The sequence below is a fragment of the Cricetulus griseus genome, assembly GCF_003668045.3.
Source record: "Cricetulus griseus strain 17A/GY chromosome 1 unlocalized genomic scaffold, alternate assembly CriGri-PICRH-1.0 chr1_0, whole genome shotgun sequence".
In the NCBI taxonomy this organism is placed as follows: Eukaryota; Metazoa; Chordata; class Mammalia; order Rodentia; family Cricetidae; genus Cricetulus; species Cricetulus griseus.
Genome location: NW_023276806.1, coordinates 170,822,655 through 170,841,493, shown reverse-complemented (window position 1 = coordinate 170,841,493; position 18,839 = coordinate 170,822,655). Strand labels below are relative to the sequence as shown.

Genomic DNA, 18,839 nt, shown 5'->3' with positions numbered 1-18,839 from the left:
GGCATATATCATGCAGGTAAAACACCCATAACCATAAGTAAAATAAAAAGAAAAGAGAAAGTTAAAACTGTCAACAGACAACACAGCTTTCAGTATAAGATTTAGTTTTGTTACAGGTGGGAATGGGAAATGTACATGGGCTAAGACACATGTAGGGAAACATACTCTATCTGTAATTGCTCTTACAGACAATTTTTTCTTTTTAAAAATGTATTTATTTTTATTTCATGTGTGTATTCTGCCTGCATGTATGTATTTGTACCACACATGTGCCTGATGCCCAAAAAGGTCAGAAGAGGGCATTGGATCTCCCGGACCTGGAGTTTCAGACAGTTGTGAGCCATCACGTGGGAACTGGAACTCAGGCCCTCTGCAAGTACAAGTGGTCTTAACTGCTGGCCATCCCTCCAGCCTTAACTGCTCCTCTACACAAATCCTAAATCCATACTTAAAACATAGGTAACCCTCCTCCCCCTACTGCCTGTGGCCTGACTTTGGTGGTCACTGTTGGCCATGGCAGTGTGAGGAAGGGGGAAGGGAAGAGGGGACAGGAGCAGGATCCAGAGAGGCTGAAGATGCTAACTGGTGGCCTGAGCTTTGAAACTACTTACTACTGATGACAATTCAGAAAGACATTTCCAAATTTAATTTATAAGATTTTTTCCCCCACAAATGCGATGGTGTATGTCTTTAATCCTAGCAGTCAGGAGGCAAAGGCAGTTAGATCTCTGTGACATCAAGGCCACTATGGTCTACATAGAGTTCCAGGCCAGCCAAGGCTACACAGTCAGACCTTGTCTCAAAATAAACAAACACAAAACATTTTTCTGAGACATGGTCTTATTTAGTCCCAGCTTTTCTTAGTAGAACTTCTGATTCTCCTGCCTCCATCACCTGAGTGCTAGGATTCCAGGCTTGTGCCAGTGTGACTAGTTTAAGACACTATTTTGGGAAACAGGACACATTTATAAATTCTGGTGTCACAAGACCCCAAACACTACCCAGGAGCTCTTTTTTTTTTTTTTTTTTTTTTTTTTTTTTTTTTTTTTTAATGACTTACTCTTTGCTGAAGAGACTGGTCCAGGGATGTGTGGATCACACAGGTTGATACACATGCAATGGTACTAGAGAGCTGTTTCTAGAGAGAATTCTGCAAAGCCTGTGCCCTTTCAACAGTGAAAAACATTATTGTTGGTGATATAAAGAAGATAGAGCCAGGTGGTTGTACACGCTTTAATCCCAGCACTCAGGAGGCAGATCTCTGTGAGTTCAAGGCCAGCCTGGCCTACAGAGTGAATTGTAGGACAGCCAAGGCTATAGAGAGAAACCCTGTCTCAAAAAAACAAAAAAGAAGAGGAGGGGGGGAAGGGATATAGAACTCAATTTATGAGACTATTTCAAAAACAATACCAAGACTAAAACCAAATAAGCTGTGGAAGACAAAGAGCACATAAAGAAAGTCTTTTTTCTGAAACGTCTGACTGGTAGCAAGACTGTGCAGATGTATAGCCTGAGGGACTGAGGAGATAGCTGGACTTCCAGAACCGATACAAAAGTGCTGGGCATGGTGATCCACACTTGCAGTCCCAGCAAAGAGAGACAGCTTCCTGGAGCTCACCTGCCAGGTAAAATTCTAGGCCCCGAGAGAGACTCTGTCTCAAAACACAAGGTGTATGGCTCCTGAGAAATGACACCTAAGGTTGTCCTCAGGCCTCCATGTGCAGCCATCTACCTGTGCTCCCACACCCACAACCCACACAAAAGAAAAAGATACAATCATCAGGTATGGTGGAATAAACCTGGAACCTCAGCTTTGGAAGATAGAGGCAGGAAGATCAAGAGTTTGAGGTCATCCTTGGTGACAAAAGAGTTTGAGGCCAGGACAGGCTATATGAGAACTTGTCTTAAATAAACCTGACAAAATTCACCAAAAATAAATAAATTAATTAATTTAAAAAAAATACCAAAAATATAAACCCTATTCTTGGGGTTTGGGATAAAGCCCAGTTGAGCTAAGCATTTTTAAACCCTCAGGCTTAATCCCCAGCACCACAAAATAACAAAACAAAGGCTGAACATGGTGATGAATGCCCAAAACCCTAGGAATTGGGAGGCTGAGGATTAGAGTCCCAGGTCATCTTAGGCTATATAGTGACAGCCTACTTTAAAACACACAAAGTCAAACCAAACAAGCTGCATGAAGAGTGAGTGACAGAGAGAAACCACAACCTATTCCTATGACTTTTCTACTTGGTATTATCAAGGCTTTTGTCTACAGGTAAATTCGGTCATTTGAGAACCTTAGATGTTCAGTATTTCACATCTTCGGAAAGTGATAATAGGGAATGAATGGAGGGGTGTGTTGCAGAGAGACCATGTGCTGTGAGCAGCTAGAATAAACTGAATGTGGAGGTTTCAATGGAAATGGCCCCGTACACCCATAGGGAGAGGCGCTATTAGGAGGTGTGGCCTTGTTGGTGGAAGTGTGTCACTTTGAGGTTTCAGATGCCCAAGCCAGGTCCAGTGTCTCTCTATTCCTGATGCCTGCTGATCCAGACATAGAACTCTCAACTACTTCTCCAGCACCATGTCTTCCTCTTTGCCCCCATGCTTCCCACCATGATGACAATGGACTAAACCTCTGAACTGTAAGTCAGTCCCCAATTTAATATTTTCCTTTATAAAGAGTTCATGGTCATAGTGTGTCCTCACAGCAATAAAGATACCCTAACTAAGACACTGAGTGATGAGAGGAGAAATTTTAGATAATCTAAAATTTATTAGTTTATTATAATGTCGTAAAGGGGCTAAGAGTGTAGCTCAGAGGTAAAATGCTGGCCTAGCATGCACAGAGTTCTGAGTTTGATCTTTAGCACCATATAAATCTAGTATGGTAGCTCATATCTATAATCCCAGAGTTTAGGAGATAGAGTGAGGCAGGAAGGCCTGAAGTTCAAAGCCATCCGTGACTACCCAGGGAGGTTCAGTTCCAAGCCAGCCTGGGCCACGTGAGAGCTTGTCTCAAAACAAAAGAGAGTGAAGTGAGATTCGTTAGAACAGTACATGATTTGCTATATAAAGCCCTGGTTTTCTCCCTAGTAACATGTCTGGTTAGTATAACAATTTCACTAAATGTACTAACCTAGGAAAATAAAATGCCTGCAGGAAAATTGAACAATGGCCTTTGTGGATTCTACCTATTATCTAAGTTCTCTATTTCTCAGCTAGCAGTAGATCCAGGTTGAGCAACAGGCTTCCTCCCTTCCTTCTCCTGAGACTCTCCCTCTCCAACCCATCAGAGACTAAGAAGCTATAATGTCAGAGCTTCCTGCCAGGGCCAGGCACCTGGTCATCAGAAAGAAGGCAGAGAGCTCTTCTGTGTCTATGAACACCCACCCAGGAGGAAGCACACAAACCCAAGCCCTCTTTTGCACCACTTACCTCGATGGCAACACTGGTTTCTTTATTTTTGAAAAGCTGGAGCTCCTCCAGCTGCTGTCTGTCCTCAGCTGTCAGAACAGTGAGTGCATCTTCTGAAGGTTCCTTTAACCACAGAAAGCAAGGAAGTTACACAGAGACAGTAAAACTACCTTTCTTGGATCTTTAGGAAGAACTACTGAATACAAAAGATGGATTTTTTCTAGAGAGAGTTCTACCTCCTCGTCCACTGGAACAGATAAGTCATCCAAATGGCTGATCCGTCCATCTTTTCCAATTTCATGAACAACGAAGTCAGAGTATCTGATGAAAAGGAAAACAAAGTTTTCAAGAAGTGAACATTTTACTTTCTACTAATTTGAGGACAAAGTTTACTCATGGCAGCCCACACGAGCTTGTAACTTCAGCTCCAGTGGACCTGATGTCCTTTTCTAGCCTCCTTGGGTGAAGATAAACACATGCCAGCACTCACACCACACACATAAAATTAATGTTTAAAAATATCCATGTGGGGAGTGAACCTCTGACTTCCACATACACATGCATACATACATACCTGAGGTCTGTATTAAATCAAGTCATAAATACAGTCGATTAACTAAAGCTAAATAATGACAAGTTAATTAAAAAGTTAAATCAGAACCTAGTAAGTTTGTCATAAGCTACCACAAAAAGCTTGTTTCTATCATCACACATAACAACGTCTTAGCAACTTCCACAGTGACACTGGTGGATATGGGTACTAAGGCTCAGGAGACTCAGCTAACTATTAAGTAGCTGAACAGAGTTGTATCCAAATCCTTGTAGCTCCAAACAACCTCTTCCTACTGAAAACATGGTCTATTCAGATGAAGCAGTTTAAGATGAATTATAAGATGAATTCAGCAAGAAAACAAAAAATACCTTGAAAATGTCTAAAAGCATTCAACAAAACAAATACCACCCTCACACACTAACAATCTGCATCAGAGGGAAATTGTGTTTATTTAAACAGTTCTGGAAAAGGTCTGTCCTTGCTAAGAACTAAGAATTTATCATGAGCCGGATTGTGAATTAAAGGCCAAACTGGTTAAGTAGGAAGATTCTGTCAAGAAAGAATAAGAGAAAGGCAAAAGAAACAGAGGAGAAACAGGAAGAAAGCAAGAAATATAATGGGTGCAATACAGAGTGTTAGCCTAGTGTGCATGAGGCCATAAATTACATTCAAAATCCAAGGCCATTTACTTATGCAGCTCTCCCACACTCTATCCCTTTTCTATCAGAAATGTAAACAACCCCACATTTCTACCACTCAAGAGACTGTCGATTGAGAATCAAGACAATTTCTGCCTCAAAAACAAACAAACAAAAAAATATATATATTTTTTTTCTTTTTAAAGACAAGAAGATGGGGAAGACTGAAAAATTTTGGGGGAAGAGGGAGCAAAGAAAGAAGGAAAAATGAGGGGCTGGGACTGTAGCTCAGCAGTTGTGCTTGGCTAGGATGCCTAACCCTGGAGTCTGAATAGAAAGAAGTAAGAGAAAGCTAAATGCAAGACTGTATTGCTGATTTCTTTCTGAAGAAAAGTATTAATCAACACAAAGAAAACAAACATGTTCACTAAACACACCTTTCTTTTAAGATCCCTGAGAAGCCCTCATGAGGGCTTACAAACTTGGTGATGCCTACATCAAGTTCTGTGAGCCCATGCTTCATCATGTCTGCAAAGCTCTCCGGCTCCTCCTCTTCCACTGTCTCCGAAAGGCTGTCTTCTTCCTCTTCCTCCACTTGAACCTGAGCACAGGAATTCTTTTCATCTTTCTCGGCACTTTCAACTTCTGGAGGCCCAGGCTCCTCCTCACTGCTGTGTAGACTGTCATTTTCTACCCCATCCTGACTGTTGGTCAGACAGCATTCTGAGACCTTCTGTTTCTTTGTCTCCTCCTGAGCGGCCACACCATCATTATCTTCCACAGCAAGGCACCCACGTTTCAGGGACATGCTGGTCTTTTCCATCTTTAAGGCTCCAAGAAAACATTTAAGAGAACCTTTCAGAGAGGAGAAAAGAATAGAAGTTAACAATCTCCCATAAAGATCCCAGTTTTGGCAAACAGAGAAGCACAGTGAACCTTGTTCAAAGGGTCCTTAAAAAATCATTTGTTACAATAATTCTCAGGGGGATGGAAAGATGGCTCAATAGTTAAGAATGCTTGCTGATCTTTCAGAGACCCCAAGTTTGGATCCTAATACCTGTATCTGGTGGCTCATAACCACCTTCTAGTCTAGCTCTAGGAGATTAGACACTCTCTTCTTGCCTTCTAAGGCAATCACATATATGTGGCATTCACTGACACACATTCACATAAATAAAAATTGAAAGTATCTTTTTGATGAGAAAATAAGTAATGTGGATATTGGCATATACTCCAAAATATAAAAAGAGGAAACTAGGCTGGAGAGATGGCTCAGAGGTTAAGAGCACTGACTCCTCTTCCAGAGGTCCTGAGTTCAATTCCCAGCAACCACATGGTGGCTCACAACCATCCATTATGAGATCTGGTGCCCTCTTCTGGTGTGCAGATATACATGGAAGCAGAATGTTGTATGCATAATAAATAAATAAAATCTTAAAAAAAAAAAAAACTAAAATGACAACAAAAAAGAAATGAGAAACCTATGGTTTCCAACACACCATGTATAAAAATGCAATTAAAAAAAAAAAGAGGAAACTAGTACAACAGCTTGCACCAATAATCTCACGAGTAGTCAGGTCCAGTTGCGTGTGCTTTTAATCCCAGCATCTGGGAGGCTGATCAGTCAGGGCCGTACAGAAGGTCCCTACCTCAACAAATCAACAAACGGAAAACTTAAAAAAAAAAAAAAAAAGTAGTTTTAAGCCAGAAATATGTTTTTAGGGGTAATTTAGAGGGGCTCGAAAGATGGTTTAGTAGTTTGTTGCTTTTGCAGAGGACCCCCCCACATGGTGACTCACAACGATCCCAAATTTGTTTCACGGGATCTGATGCTTTCTTCTGACCTTTACAGAAACTACACACGCACACGGTGTATATATGTATATACAAGTCGAACTCTCATACATAAGAAATTTAAAGATTAAAATAAACCAAACCCGAACCAAACAGAATGTAAATTCAGGGGAGGAAGGGATGGCTCAGAAGTCAAGAGTACTTGTTGCTCTTTCAGAGGCTCTATGTTCAGTTCTCAGCACCTCCATGTATTGGGCTTACAACTGCCTGGAATTCGAGTTCTTAGGAATCCAGTGCTCTGTTGTGGTGTCTGAAGGTACATGGATACACACAGATAAGCAGGCACACACACATACACCTAAAACAAATTAAAAATTAAAAAGCTGAATAATATGTAGATGCAACTGACTAGGAACTGCAAAAGATGGTTACTTCTAGGTGAGGGCCGAGGTGGTTAAATGGGAGCAGTTGTGTTTCACCGAACACGGCCATGCCAGGTATGGGCATTATCTTCCCAAAACTGACAAAATACAGCAGTATGTAAATGAAAGCATACTCACACCACACCAAGAGATACAGGGTACTGCTGCATAATACCTCTGAAGTCAGCCTGGTATGAGGGTATACACCTGTAATCTCAGCACTTGAGAGGTAGAAATTATAAAGGAGTTCAAGGCCAGCCTGTGATAAAAGAAATTCTGACTAGGCCAGGCGGTGGTGGCACATACTTTGTCTCAGCAATCCAGCACTCAGGAGGCAGATCTCTGTGAGTTCAAGGCCAGCCTGGTCTACAGGGTGAGCTCCAGGACAGCCTCCAAAGCTACAGAGAAACCCTGTCTCAAAAAACCAAGAGAGAGGAGGGAGAGAGAGATTCTGACTCAAAACAGCAAAGGACTGTGGCTTAGTCAGCAAGGTGCTCCTAGCAAGCATGAGGACCTGAGTTTCATCTCTGGCACTCATTTTTTTTTTTTTTTTTTTTTTAAAGCTGGAGCCTGGCAAGGTAGAGACAGAAGGATTCTCTGGGGGCTCCCTTCTAGCCAATGTGGCCAAACTGCTGAACTCTATATTCACTGAGACACTCCTAAAAAAGCAAGGTGCAAAACCCACAAGACAGTTCAGTGGTAAGGGGTGTGAATGTCTGGCCTGGCTGGTGTTAGCTTAGAAGGCCTATGTGGTAGAAGGGGAGAATGGGCTTCCACAGGGGTCCTCTGACCCCCACATTCGTACCCATGAGCACAGACACACAATCAAATATAGACAAATGTAACTTAAAAATTAAAAAAAAAAATACTAAAGCAGAGAAAGATAGAAGACTTCCGACATTGGCTTCGGGCTTCCCTTTGAATTTCTCTCAAAGCACACAGACACAAGATACAAGTAAAACAAACCACAAATTGCAAATATACCAGGTTGGCTTTAACTCATAACTATCCAACCTCTGCTTCTTGAGTGCTGTGATTGTAGGTGTGCTCCACTATGCCAGCTATTTTATGTATTTGACCACAATCTAAAAAGACACAGCCCCAAAACATATTATTATTTAACCAGACCTCCTGCAATGAACAAGGCAAAATCTAAGACATCACACCTACTTCCCCAGTGAAGAGGAGCTCAGGAGAGGAGCAGACACAGAGCAATCAAAATTAAAGATATTCTGGACAAGGCATGTCTATCTACTTGGTCTTTTTTTTTTAAATTTTTTTATTCATTTTACATACCAACTACAGTTCCTCCTGCCTCCTCTATTCCCACTCCTCTCCCAGCCTGAACCCACTCCTCCGAAAGGGTAAGGTCTCCCATGGGCAGTCAGTAAGTCAACAAAGACTGGCACATTAAGTTGAGGCAGGACCAAGCCCCTCCCCACTGCATCAAGGCATCCTACCACAGGGAATGGGCTCCAAAAAGCCAGCTCATGCACCAGGGATAGATCCTGGTCCCACTGCCAGGGGCCCCTCAGATAGACCAAGCTACACAACTGGTCTTATCAACTTGCTCTTACTTAAAACTAAAATAAGGACGTATGTTTTCCTATTTTTGTAACATAGACAGAAAAGTGAACTTATTACAAACTCAGCAAACATATTAATAAAACCATAAACAAGCTCCAAAAATATTCTAATCCTCTAAGTATGGCTAATGAAAAACCAGAAGCAGCCATGATTAGATAATAAAAATAATGGAAATAAGAACTGGCACTTGGGAGGCAGAGGCAGGCAGATCTCTGTGAGTTAAAGGCCACCCTGGTCTACAGCTAGTTCCAGGACAGGTAGGGCTGTTACACAGAGAAACACTATCTCAAAAATAAATAAATAAATAAATAAATAAATATAAGCTTAACAGACCAGTTGGTCTGTTATTTCTTTCCAGGGTGCAAAATCTCAGTTTCATTAGTGTCTTGTAGTGGCCCAAGCCTATTGAGTTCCAGGACTGCCTGGTCTACACAAAGAGTTCCAGAACTTCCAAGCTACATAGTAGAGAGACTGTCTCAACCCTTCCCCCACAAAATGACAGAGGTGTGGTGGTGGGGGGGATAAGGTGGATGCCCCTTTCCTGTAAGACCAGCACTTAGAGGGCTGAAGCCAGCCTGGTCTACATAGTAAGTCCTGTCTCAAAACTATGTGCTAAATGAACTTGTTAAATTAACAAATTCTGTCTGTTGGCTATTTCTTAATAATTGGACATGATTTCCCTCTTTCTCACTATAGTTAATAGTCTGATTTTTGACAGCTCCTTCAATAATAAAACATTGCCCTGGCCACTGGGCATACCAATTTACAGACGGCCACAGATTTGTTGGTGGTGGTGGTGTTTTAGAGTGGGAACAAATTAAAACAACACCTATATTTTTGTGATTTTTTTTTTTAAAGCGACCTTGAACTCTCCCAGCTCTACCTTCTTGACAGGCGCTCATAAACAGCAACAACCATGTGTTTTTAAAGCCACCTCAGTATAGAGCTGGTGGGAAGGACCAAAGGGTAAGTAGCCTGCACAGTCACCCAGCAGACGCCTGCCGGATTGCTTCCCCGGGGATGAGGCCTGCTCAGCACCTAACACGTTGGCAGCCAGTACCAACACCACTCCCAGACTGGTGCAAGCTGGTCGGAAGATTTGGGGGGCCGAGCAGGGATGGGAAAAAGGCTGGTTTGTTTTTCTAAGAGGGAGATGAGTTTGGGGAGCGCCTGAGGCTCCTCCAAGCAAGGAAATAGAAGGAAAAGGTTCCAGGCCACAGCGCAGCTGCCAAAGAAGGGATCCGGACACAGCGCCGCCTAAGGATCGGAGCGACGATCTGGGATCCGGGGCCGGTAATAAGGGACCTGGGATCGGGGAGCAGAAGGCGGGACGACCCGGGGCGGCGCGGACCGGGCACGTCCGAAGGCCTGGGGCCGCGCACTTACCCGGAGCCTGCGGCGCGGGCCCAGCGGCCAAGGAGGCGCTAGGCTTGGGACGCAGCAGGGGAGCGGCGGCCACTCGGCGGAGACAGGGGCCAGCGCTGGTCAGCGGAGCCTTCACCCGAGGAAACCCACTCACGCAGAGTCCCCGCGGCCGCCGGCCGGGCTCAGCTCGCACACGTGCAGCACACAGCGGAGCAGCTCAGCGCAGGCCACGCCCTTGGGCGGAGCCGGCCCCGCACGCCCGCGGGTTCCGGGGGACGCTCCGCCCTATGCAAAGGATGCTGAGCGCCTTTAGGACTGCAGAGACAGAGACTGCCGTTTTAGTTGTTAGCTGCGCTGGAGTGAGAGCGTCTTTCACAGTTTATTATGGTTAAGAGCGCGTATTCACTGAATAGGTTTCCTATCAACGTTTCCACGCTTGTATTGTGTTTTGATCATGTTCAGACATTATAATCCTTTTTTGTTGTTGTTGTTGCGCCCCGTTACTTAGTGAACAATAGTGAAAGAATCGCTTTCTCTTCTGCAACTCGGTACTTGCAAACGTAACAAGAACCAAGAATGCCATTCTCCTCCAATACCTCTTTGAGACAGGATATTGCTCTGAAACCCAGGCAGGCCTGGAACTCGGCAATCTGCTGCCTATATTTTGTTTTTGTCACTTCTTACTTTTGACAACTTCTCAGGACCACTGTCTTCAAGAAAATCCCATCATTGCTGGCCTATGCTTTGGGGTAAAGAAAAATAAAATGTATTTTTCTTATCATGCACTTCAAGTAGCAAACGGACCAAATCAAAACATCCCATAACATAGTAACATGTCAGATGCAAAATTTTTTGACAGACTTCAACTCAGAGCAAAAATAAAATAAATCTACATTAGTGGAATGTGGCGGTTTGAAAGGAAATGCCCCACAAAGGAACTATCAGGAGGTTACTGTGGAGGTGGGCTTTGAAGTCTCATATATGCTCAAGATTCTGCTCAGTGCCTCAGACCACTTTCTGTTGCCTGTCAGATATAGAGCTCTCAGCTACTTCTCCAGCACCATGTCTGCCTGTGAGTCGCCATGTCTCAATGTGATGATAATGAACTGAACCTCTGAACTGTATTCGAGCCACCACAACGAAATGTTTTCCTTTATAAGAGTTCCTGTGGTCATGGTGTCTCTTCACAGCAATAGACTCCCTGACTAAAACATGGAGTGTCACAAGCCTGTCTCTCCGGCACTGAGGTGATGGAGGCAGAAGGACCAGAAGCTTAAGATCATTTGGGGGCTATGTAAGGAGTCCCAGATCAGCATGGATTAGGTAAGAACTCATCTCAAATAAAAATTCTATTTTAAATCTTTCTATGTCTCTTAGACTCTGTGTATATGTTCACATATGTCATGCTTAGTTTTACTTGTCAATTTGAGAGAATCTAGAATTACCTGTGAGACAGGCCCCTGGCTGCGTCTATGCAGAATTATCCTGATTGGGTTAATTGAAATGGGAGGGCTCTCATACTATGAATAGCATCATTCCCTGGTTGGGATTCTCAACTGTGTAAATCAGTGGTTCTCAACCTGTGGGCCTTGACCCCTCTTGGGGATCTCGAATGACCCTTTCTTTCACGGGGTCACCTGAGATCATTGGAAATATCAGATATTTAAATTATGATTCATAGCAGTAGCAAAATTTTAGTAGAAGCAAAAATAATTTTATGGCTGGGAACTGTATTAAAGAGATGCAGCATAAGGCAGGATGAGAACCGCTAGTGTCAATCGAAAGAGAGAACTTAGCATTAGCATTCGTTACTCTCTGTTTCCAATTGTGGATGTGATGCGACCAGCTGCTGCAAGGTCCTTAGCTTCCCTTCCATAATGGACTGTATCCTTGAACTATCCGTCATCATCAGCCCTTTCTCCCTTAATTTTATCATAGGAAAGAAACTAAGACTATTGGGTGTTTTCCTTTATGGATTTCTACCTTGTTTATTTATTGCATGTTTATGACATGTGTGTATGTGTGTACATGCCTACATGTGGAGGCCAGATGTCAGTTCTGTAGAAGTTGGTTCTTCCCTTTTATCTTTACATGGTTTCTGGGGATAGAAGTCAAGTTGTCAGGCTTGCTTGGCAAGTGCCTTCATCTTCTGAGCCATTTTGATGGGCCTTATTTTTTGATAAAGTTTTTCACTGACTGGAGCTCATCTATTTGACTAGACTGGTTGGCTGGAGAGCTTAAGGATATTGACTTTCTAATGCCTGTATTACAGTATCTGCTGTGCCCAACTTTTTACATGAGATCCAAGATCTGAACTCAAGTCCTCATGCTTGCACAGTGAACGCTGGATTGACTAAACCATCTCCTTGTAGGTGAAGGTTTTCATCAGGACCGAGATCAGTTCTGTTCCACCAGCTGCTTCCCACATAACCATTCAAAGACTTAGTAATTATAAATGCTCAACCGATAGACTGGTCTGTTACTACCCAGCTCTTACAACTTAAATTAACCCATTTCTATTAATTGATCTGCTGCCAGAGGCTCTTGGCTTTTACCTCTCCTGCATGTCCTGCTTCCTTTCCATCTGGCTGGTGACTCCTCTGACTCTGCACTCCTCCTTCCCAGCATTCTTTCTGCCCTGAAGATCCTGCCTAGCTATTGGCCAATCAGCTTTTTATTAACAACAAGAGCAGTGCATATTTACAATGTACAAAGACTATCCACAGCATCTCCCTAAACCAAGACTTCTTCTTAAAATATGGATTTAATGTGAAGATTCAGCTAATTGTGTCATTGTCTTAATTACTTTCCTACTATTATAATGAGACACTATCTCCAAGAGAAAAAAAAAAGAGTTTATTGGGGCTTACAGTTTCAGAGATCGAGTGCATGACAATCATAGTGGACAGTGAGCTGCCATTGACACACCTCCCCCAACAAGGCTGCCTCTCTCATTCCTTCCCAGTCTACCAACTGGGGAGCAAGTATTGAAACATAGGAGCCTATGGGGCCATTCTCATTCAAACTCCACAGTCTTGTGTAATTAGCTTAGACTCATGGGCTCTGCCTTCCTTTAGGATTATTCGCCTCAGTTACCTACCTAGATTCTCTCCATTGTCCTTAATTCACTCACTGCTTTTCTTTGTGAGAAGGCTGAACCCAAATTCAAGCTCCTCCTCCCTCAGCCTCCCATGCCTGGTTCACTTCACTAACTCTTGTGCAATCTCATACTCTTGGACATGGCAAATTAATGAATTAATGCCTCAGTATCAGCAGATCCAAGTACAGCTATGTGGTACAATTTTTATTTTATTTGCTTTTATTTTTATTTTATTTTTTGGTTTGTCGAAACAGAGTTTCTCTGTGTAGCCTTGGTTGTCCTGAAACTCTCACTCTGTAGACCAGGTTGGCCTCGAACTCAGAGAGATCTGACTGCCTCTGCTTTCCAAGTGCTGGGATTAAATGCGTTCGCCACTACTGGCCAGCTCTATTTTGATTTTTAAAATTTTTATTTATTTTGCTATTTTTAATTTTTAAAGCATCTGGATGTTTTGCCGGTATACCAGTGTGTTCCTGGTGCCTGGAGTCTAGAAATTACTCCCCTAGAATTGGAGTTACAGCCAGTTGTCAGCTGCTGGGTGTGCTAGGAAGTGAATCTTGACTCTTTGGAAGAGCTGAACAGTTAGTACTCTGAATTGCTGAAGCCATCTCTCCAGACCCTAATATTTATTTGTTGAGACATAGTCTCATGTGACTCTGGCTGTCCTTGAACTTACAAAGATTCTTGCCTTCTGAGTTTTGGGCTAAGAGGCACGCACCACCACTCCTGGCTCCTAATTTTTATTTTCATTTTATGTATATAGGTGTTTTGTCTGCATATGTCTACATGACAGTGAGTTTTCTTCTCACTGAGTAGCTTCTGTTTTCTATAAAGATTTTTTTCCTGCTGGGGCCCCATTTGCTTTGCCTTCCAGGATTTGCTTGTGAGGTTGTCAGATGTGCTCTACCTATCCGGAAAATGGTAGAGGGTTGGGGGGCTCTGCCAGGCAAAATGCATGATAGATTTTGAGTGCTTTTCTTCTATCAGGCTTCCAGGATGCTTCAACCCCCTTACAAATAGATCTGGGCTCTCCAGTTGGAAAAGATGAAGGTCATCTCTATGCAATCTGACCAGCATTAAATAAAGATCTGGTGCTGGCATTCATTAGTAAATCCATGCCAAACCAAATAACCTGCTCTGGCTCTGGCCACCATGCTAATTTTCAGAACATCAGGATAGTATCTAAACATTTATATAAATTTGCAGTTTCATATAAGATCTATGACATGGAGAGAGCTCTATTATTACTTAGAATTTTTAAACTTTTATTTATTGGTGGGGCGATCGAAGAGGTACGTGGAGGTCGGAGGACAACTTGCAGGAGTTGCTTCTCTTCTTCCACCATATGGAACACAGGTGTCTTGGTGGCAAGTTCTTGTACAGGCTAAGTCATGTTGAGATAGGCATTCTCCATGTTGCCCCCTAGCTGACACAGAAACTAGTGGCAATCCTCCTGCCTCTGCTTCTGAATCACGAGACTTGCCTCCCATGAGAGGGCCAAAGCCAAAGTATTTTCTTTTCTTTCTTTCTTTCTTTTTTAAATTTATTTATTTATTATGTGTGCAGTGTTCTGTCTGCATATGTCCCTGAAGGCCAGAGAGGGCACCAGATCTGATTCCAGATGGTTGTGAGCCACCATGTGGTTGCTGGGAATTGAACTCAGGATCTTTGGAAGAGCAGCCAGTGCTTTTAACCTCTGAGCCATCTCTCCAGTGTACTCAAGGGCGCCTTGAGCTCAGTAAATAGCTGGAGCTGACTTTGAACTCTCGATCCTCCTGCCTTCCCTCACCTCCCAAATGGTGGGATTACCAGTGTGAGTCACTCGGCCAGGGCCGAATTCTGTTTTTATTAACTGCAAAGTGAAGGAGCTCTGACACAGGGGAGGATGCTAGCCCATACCAGGCTGGGAAGTAGGAGAGCCACTTGGGTTTCCTGCGCAGCCGATCTGACAGCCAAGCAGCAGGTGGCGCCGTGGAACAGGACAGCGGCGACGCAGGTGGGTCTGTCTCTCTAGCCTGCGAGAACGGAACCAGCGAGAGGGCGAGCGGAAGTCGAGGTGGCGGCACTGCTTACTTTGCTCGCGGCTGCCCTGGCTGGGCTGTATGAGCCGGGCGGGCGGCGGATGGAATCGAGGCAGGATGCTCGCAGCTGGCGAAGCGGGCCAGGAGCCGGCGGCCCCGGTGAGCGTCCCCGGAAGCCCGGGGGAGGGAGGCCGCCGCGGTGCAGAGCCGCCGCTGTCCCGGGGAGGGTCCCGGCAGTGCAGGTCGCAGCCCCCGGGAGAGGCCGAGGCCCCCACCGACAGCAGGGCCTTGGGAGGCCGGTGCGAACCACACTTCCTGGAGTCTAACTTGTTTGCCGCTCGTGTTTTTCTGCCAGTGCTGCCCCGAAGGCGGTGACAGAGTGAAGAACGCGGAGGAGAAAAGTAAGCCGCCTCCACACCCTCCCAGCACACTCTTCCAGGCTCTGCAAAAGAGGTGGCGCGGCCTGCTACCTTTTAAACGAGTTATTTTTTTCCCCTGTAGGTTGTTTAAATAGCAATAAATACTAGTTGCACGAGGACTTCTGTCTCTTTAAGACTGTAAAATACAGAAGAGAACTTTGAGACTCTACCTAGTGCCCTGACTGGTGTGACTTCACTGGGGCCTGTTATTTTAATGAAACAGCAGCTTGTTATCAGGAGGGAGTGTTGCTGGGTTCAAGGAGGAGGTTAGATAACTGCTCACTTATACTTTTACCTTTAGTAAATTTGTAATTAAAATTTGCTGCAGGTAGAACACAACTTAGGCCTTGGGTCTTGGTCTGGATAGGGGACAGGGAAAGATCTGGTGCCTCCATTTCCTACCTAGGACAGGAAAATATTCCAGAAATGTGGATATTTGTCATTCAACTGTAATAAGATAAGCATAGCAGGTTATTAGAAATCCAGTACTCTTCAGGGGCTGTTTTTGTTATTTTGTGTTTTTTTTTTTTTTTTTTGAAACAAACTCAAATGTAGCCCAGGTTGACCACCGACTACTATGTGACTAAGGATGACCTTGAACTACTGATCCTTCTGCCTCTATCTCCCAGATGCAGTATGTCTAATCCCTTCAGGAGCTTTTGAAGGATTCCCTCTTTTTTAGAGGAAGGAGAAGAGCAAGTAATGGCTTTTTTGCGTGTTAGAGTTCAGTTCAATGACCTGGACAAGCAGACTGATAGAAATTAGCACTAAGAGAAAGGGGGCTCATGTCACCACGTGGCTCCTAGCAATAAGGCTTGCTCTTACTATTAGCTACTGATAAACCCCTCCCCCCTTAATTCTTCTTGGATCTGGAAAGATTGCTTGGTGCTTAAGAGTGCTTGCTACTTTTACAGAGGACCTTTGGTCCAGAACCCAGGTGAAGGCTCAGTACTCTAGTTTCAGGATTATAAATGCCGTGTTCTCACCTCTTGGGGCTCTTGCTTACACTTGGTACAGGTAAACTCATGGAAGCAAACACACGTGCACATAAATGAACAAATCATTTTTTAAAAAAGCAGAAATGATCTGGGAGATATTTATTACAGTGGCAGAGCTCTTGCCTAGCACTTTAGCATCTGGGGGTTTGGACTCAAGCACCACCACCAAACAAACAAAAAATGGGCTTAGCTGTTAAGAGTATTTGATGCTCTTCCAGAGGAACTGGGTTTAATTTTCAACACCCATGGGGTGGCTAACCACCACTTGTAACTATAGTTCTAGGACATTCAATGCCATTTTCTGGGTCTGTGGCCTCTGTAGATTGAATGGATGTGGCACACAGACATACATGAAGACAAAACACCTATACACATTAAAATAAAATCTTCAAAAGTTCAAAACAAAACCAAACCAAAAACATGTAGCAGGAATAATAAAAACCCAAGGACAGATGTAGGGGTTAAAACTGAAGATCAGAAAAGCAAACTGGCTAGCCACTAGAGAGTTCTCACCTCTACCAGTGCTCAGGTGGAAAAGGGTGATCGTGTCCTCAGACTGCATCTTCAGTCTGCACTGCTCCTCTGACTGCACTGGTCTCCAAACCTCAGACTGATGAGCTCCTGTCTCCTCCTGTATTATATTCCTCTCTAGTGCTGGGATTAAAGGTGTGTGCCACCACTGCCTGGCCTCTATGGCTAGCTAGTGTGGCTAGCTTTGCCCCCTGATCTTCACGCAAGCTTTATTTGTTAGATCATAAACAAAATATCACCACAGAAACACAAACAACCCTTTCCTTCTCTACCTTTGTCACACTAAGATGCTTTGACTCTTTTTGACATCAACTGATATGTCATTTTAGAATGTTAGGCACAAACCACTTCATTAAGGACTTTGTCCTTGCGTATTCAGGGGCTCAGTCAACTGCTGTGCAATGCTGAATGTTCTTTATATATAAGATTAAAAGGGAGAGACATAAAAACTTCCCAAGCCAGGTGTGGTGGCTCATGTCTGAAATCCCAGCCCTTAGGAGGTTGAGGCAGAAGGATTGCCATGATTTGGAGACCAGTTTAGGTCATATATTTAGAGCCTATCTTTTGTTTTTTTAGATCTTTATTTTTTAGTTATGTGCTGTATAATTAAGCCTAGACTCTCCTCTTTTTTAAATTTACTTTTTTTATTTTTATGACGTTTTGCTTGCATGTATGTCTGAGTTCCATATATATGTCTGGTGCCAGAGGAGGCCAGAAGAGGGCTTCAGATCCCTGGGAACTGGAGTTGAGATGGTTCTAAGCTGTCAGGTGGGTGCTGGAAATCAAATCCTGGTCTTCTACAAAAGCAACAAGAGCTATTTCCAGCCCATAGATCCTCTCTTAGGAAACCAAAATTAAAACCAGGTATGGTGGTGCATGCCTATTATCCCAGCACCCGAGAGGTGGAGACATGAGGGTTAGAAGTTGAAAGTCAAAGTCATCCTTGACCACATAGCAAGTTTGAGAACAGCTTGGGATACATGAGATCTTTCTCAAAAGCAAATAAATATAAATAGATAATAAAAATCTACTTATTATTTTGAAGGATGTCATATGTGCTTAAGAATGTGGTATACTGCTGGGCATTGGTGGCGCACGCCTTTAATCCCAGCACTCGGGAAGTAGAGGTAGGCAGATCTCTGATTTCTCGGCCAGCCTGGTCTACAGAGTGAGTGCCAGGATAGGCTCCAAAGCTACACAGAGAAACCCTGTCTTGAACCCCCCCCCGCCCCCCCCCCAAAAAAAACCAGAATGTGGTATACCACATTTAAATATTTACACATAGTGGTTGTAATTTTGTTTAAAGTGACGGTAAATTGACCACCCAGGTTACAAAAACCTGCCTCCCAAATATACTCCACACAACTCATTTGTTATATTTATGAAAGGTTCTTAAGATATTAAGAGTTCAGGACGAGATTGCAGTTGGATTATTTTGTTTTTTGAGACACCGTGTCTTACGTATCCCAGACTGGTTTTAAACTTGGCGTGTAGCTGAGGATGCCGCTGAATTTCCCATCTTCCTTCTCCATCATAGGTGTGTGCCACCACATCCGGTGTCTCCAGGCTAGGGCAATGAACCCAGAACTTAATGCGTCAGTTTTTCCAGTTGAGTCACATCTCTAGCCACAGATAATTGTACTTTAATATGTAACAGTTATTATCATGATTAACATGTCAGAAATTATTAAAGTTTAGATATAGAAAAACAACTCTTCATATATGAAGAGAATAAAATAGTTTTGAATTAAAAGCCAGGAAACATGATCTTAGTCTCATTTTTAGCCTTTATTCACTGGGACATATATAACCTCTTATTTTATAGTTTGGCAGTTGAGACTTAGCTGTGTTTTATTTCTCCTATCAGTTGCCTCTTGCTTCTCATCCATTGTAAATTATCTGCTTCTTTTTTTCTAAATAAAATTTTTATTGCATTTCATTTAATGTGTGTGTGTTTGTGTGTGTGTGTGTGTGGGGTGTGTGTGTGTGTG

General features: G+C 43.4%; 2 protein-coding genes across 4 annotated transcripts in view; one reads left to right on the top strand and one right to left on the bottom strand.

The window, feature by feature from the left end:
- The window catches only part of Pus7 (pseudouridine synthase 7), a 42,260-nt gene extending 32,261 nt beyond the window's left edge, over nucleotides 1-9,999 (bottom strand). Inside the window, exons 1-4 of the mRNA XM_027393406.2 lie at nucleotides 9,801-9,999; nucleotides 5,049-5,466; nucleotides 3,657-3,741; nucleotides 3,442-3,543 (exon numbers count right to left, since the gene is read on the bottom strand). Coding sequence (XP_027249207.1) covers nucleotides 3,442-3,543; nucleotides 3,657-3,741; nucleotides 5,049-5,434 — 573 coding nt within the window. The 5' untranslated portion in view covers nucleotides 5,435-5,466; nucleotides 9,801-9,999. The remainder of the gene's footprint in view (nucleotides 1-3,441; nucleotides 3,544-3,656; nucleotides 3,742-5,048; nucleotides 5,467-9,800) is intronic.
- A 4,901-nt stretch (nucleotides 10,000-14,900) lies between these two features.
- Rint1 (RAD50 interactor 1) overlaps nucleotides 14,901-18,839 on the top strand; it is a 32,685-nt gene continuing 28,746 nt past the window's right edge. For 2 of the 3 annotated variants that reach the window (XM_027393404.1, XM_027393402.1), the window contains exons 1-2: nucleotides 14,901-15,059; nucleotides 15,256-15,301. In XM_027393404.1, coding sequence (XP_027249205.1) covers nucleotides 14,982-15,059; nucleotides 15,256-15,301 — 124 coding nt within the window. In that variant the 5' untranslated portion in view covers nucleotides 14,901-14,981. The remainder of the gene's footprint in view (nucleotides 15,060-15,255; nucleotides 15,302-18,839) is intronic. The other variant, XM_027393403.2, reaches the window with a different exon arrangement.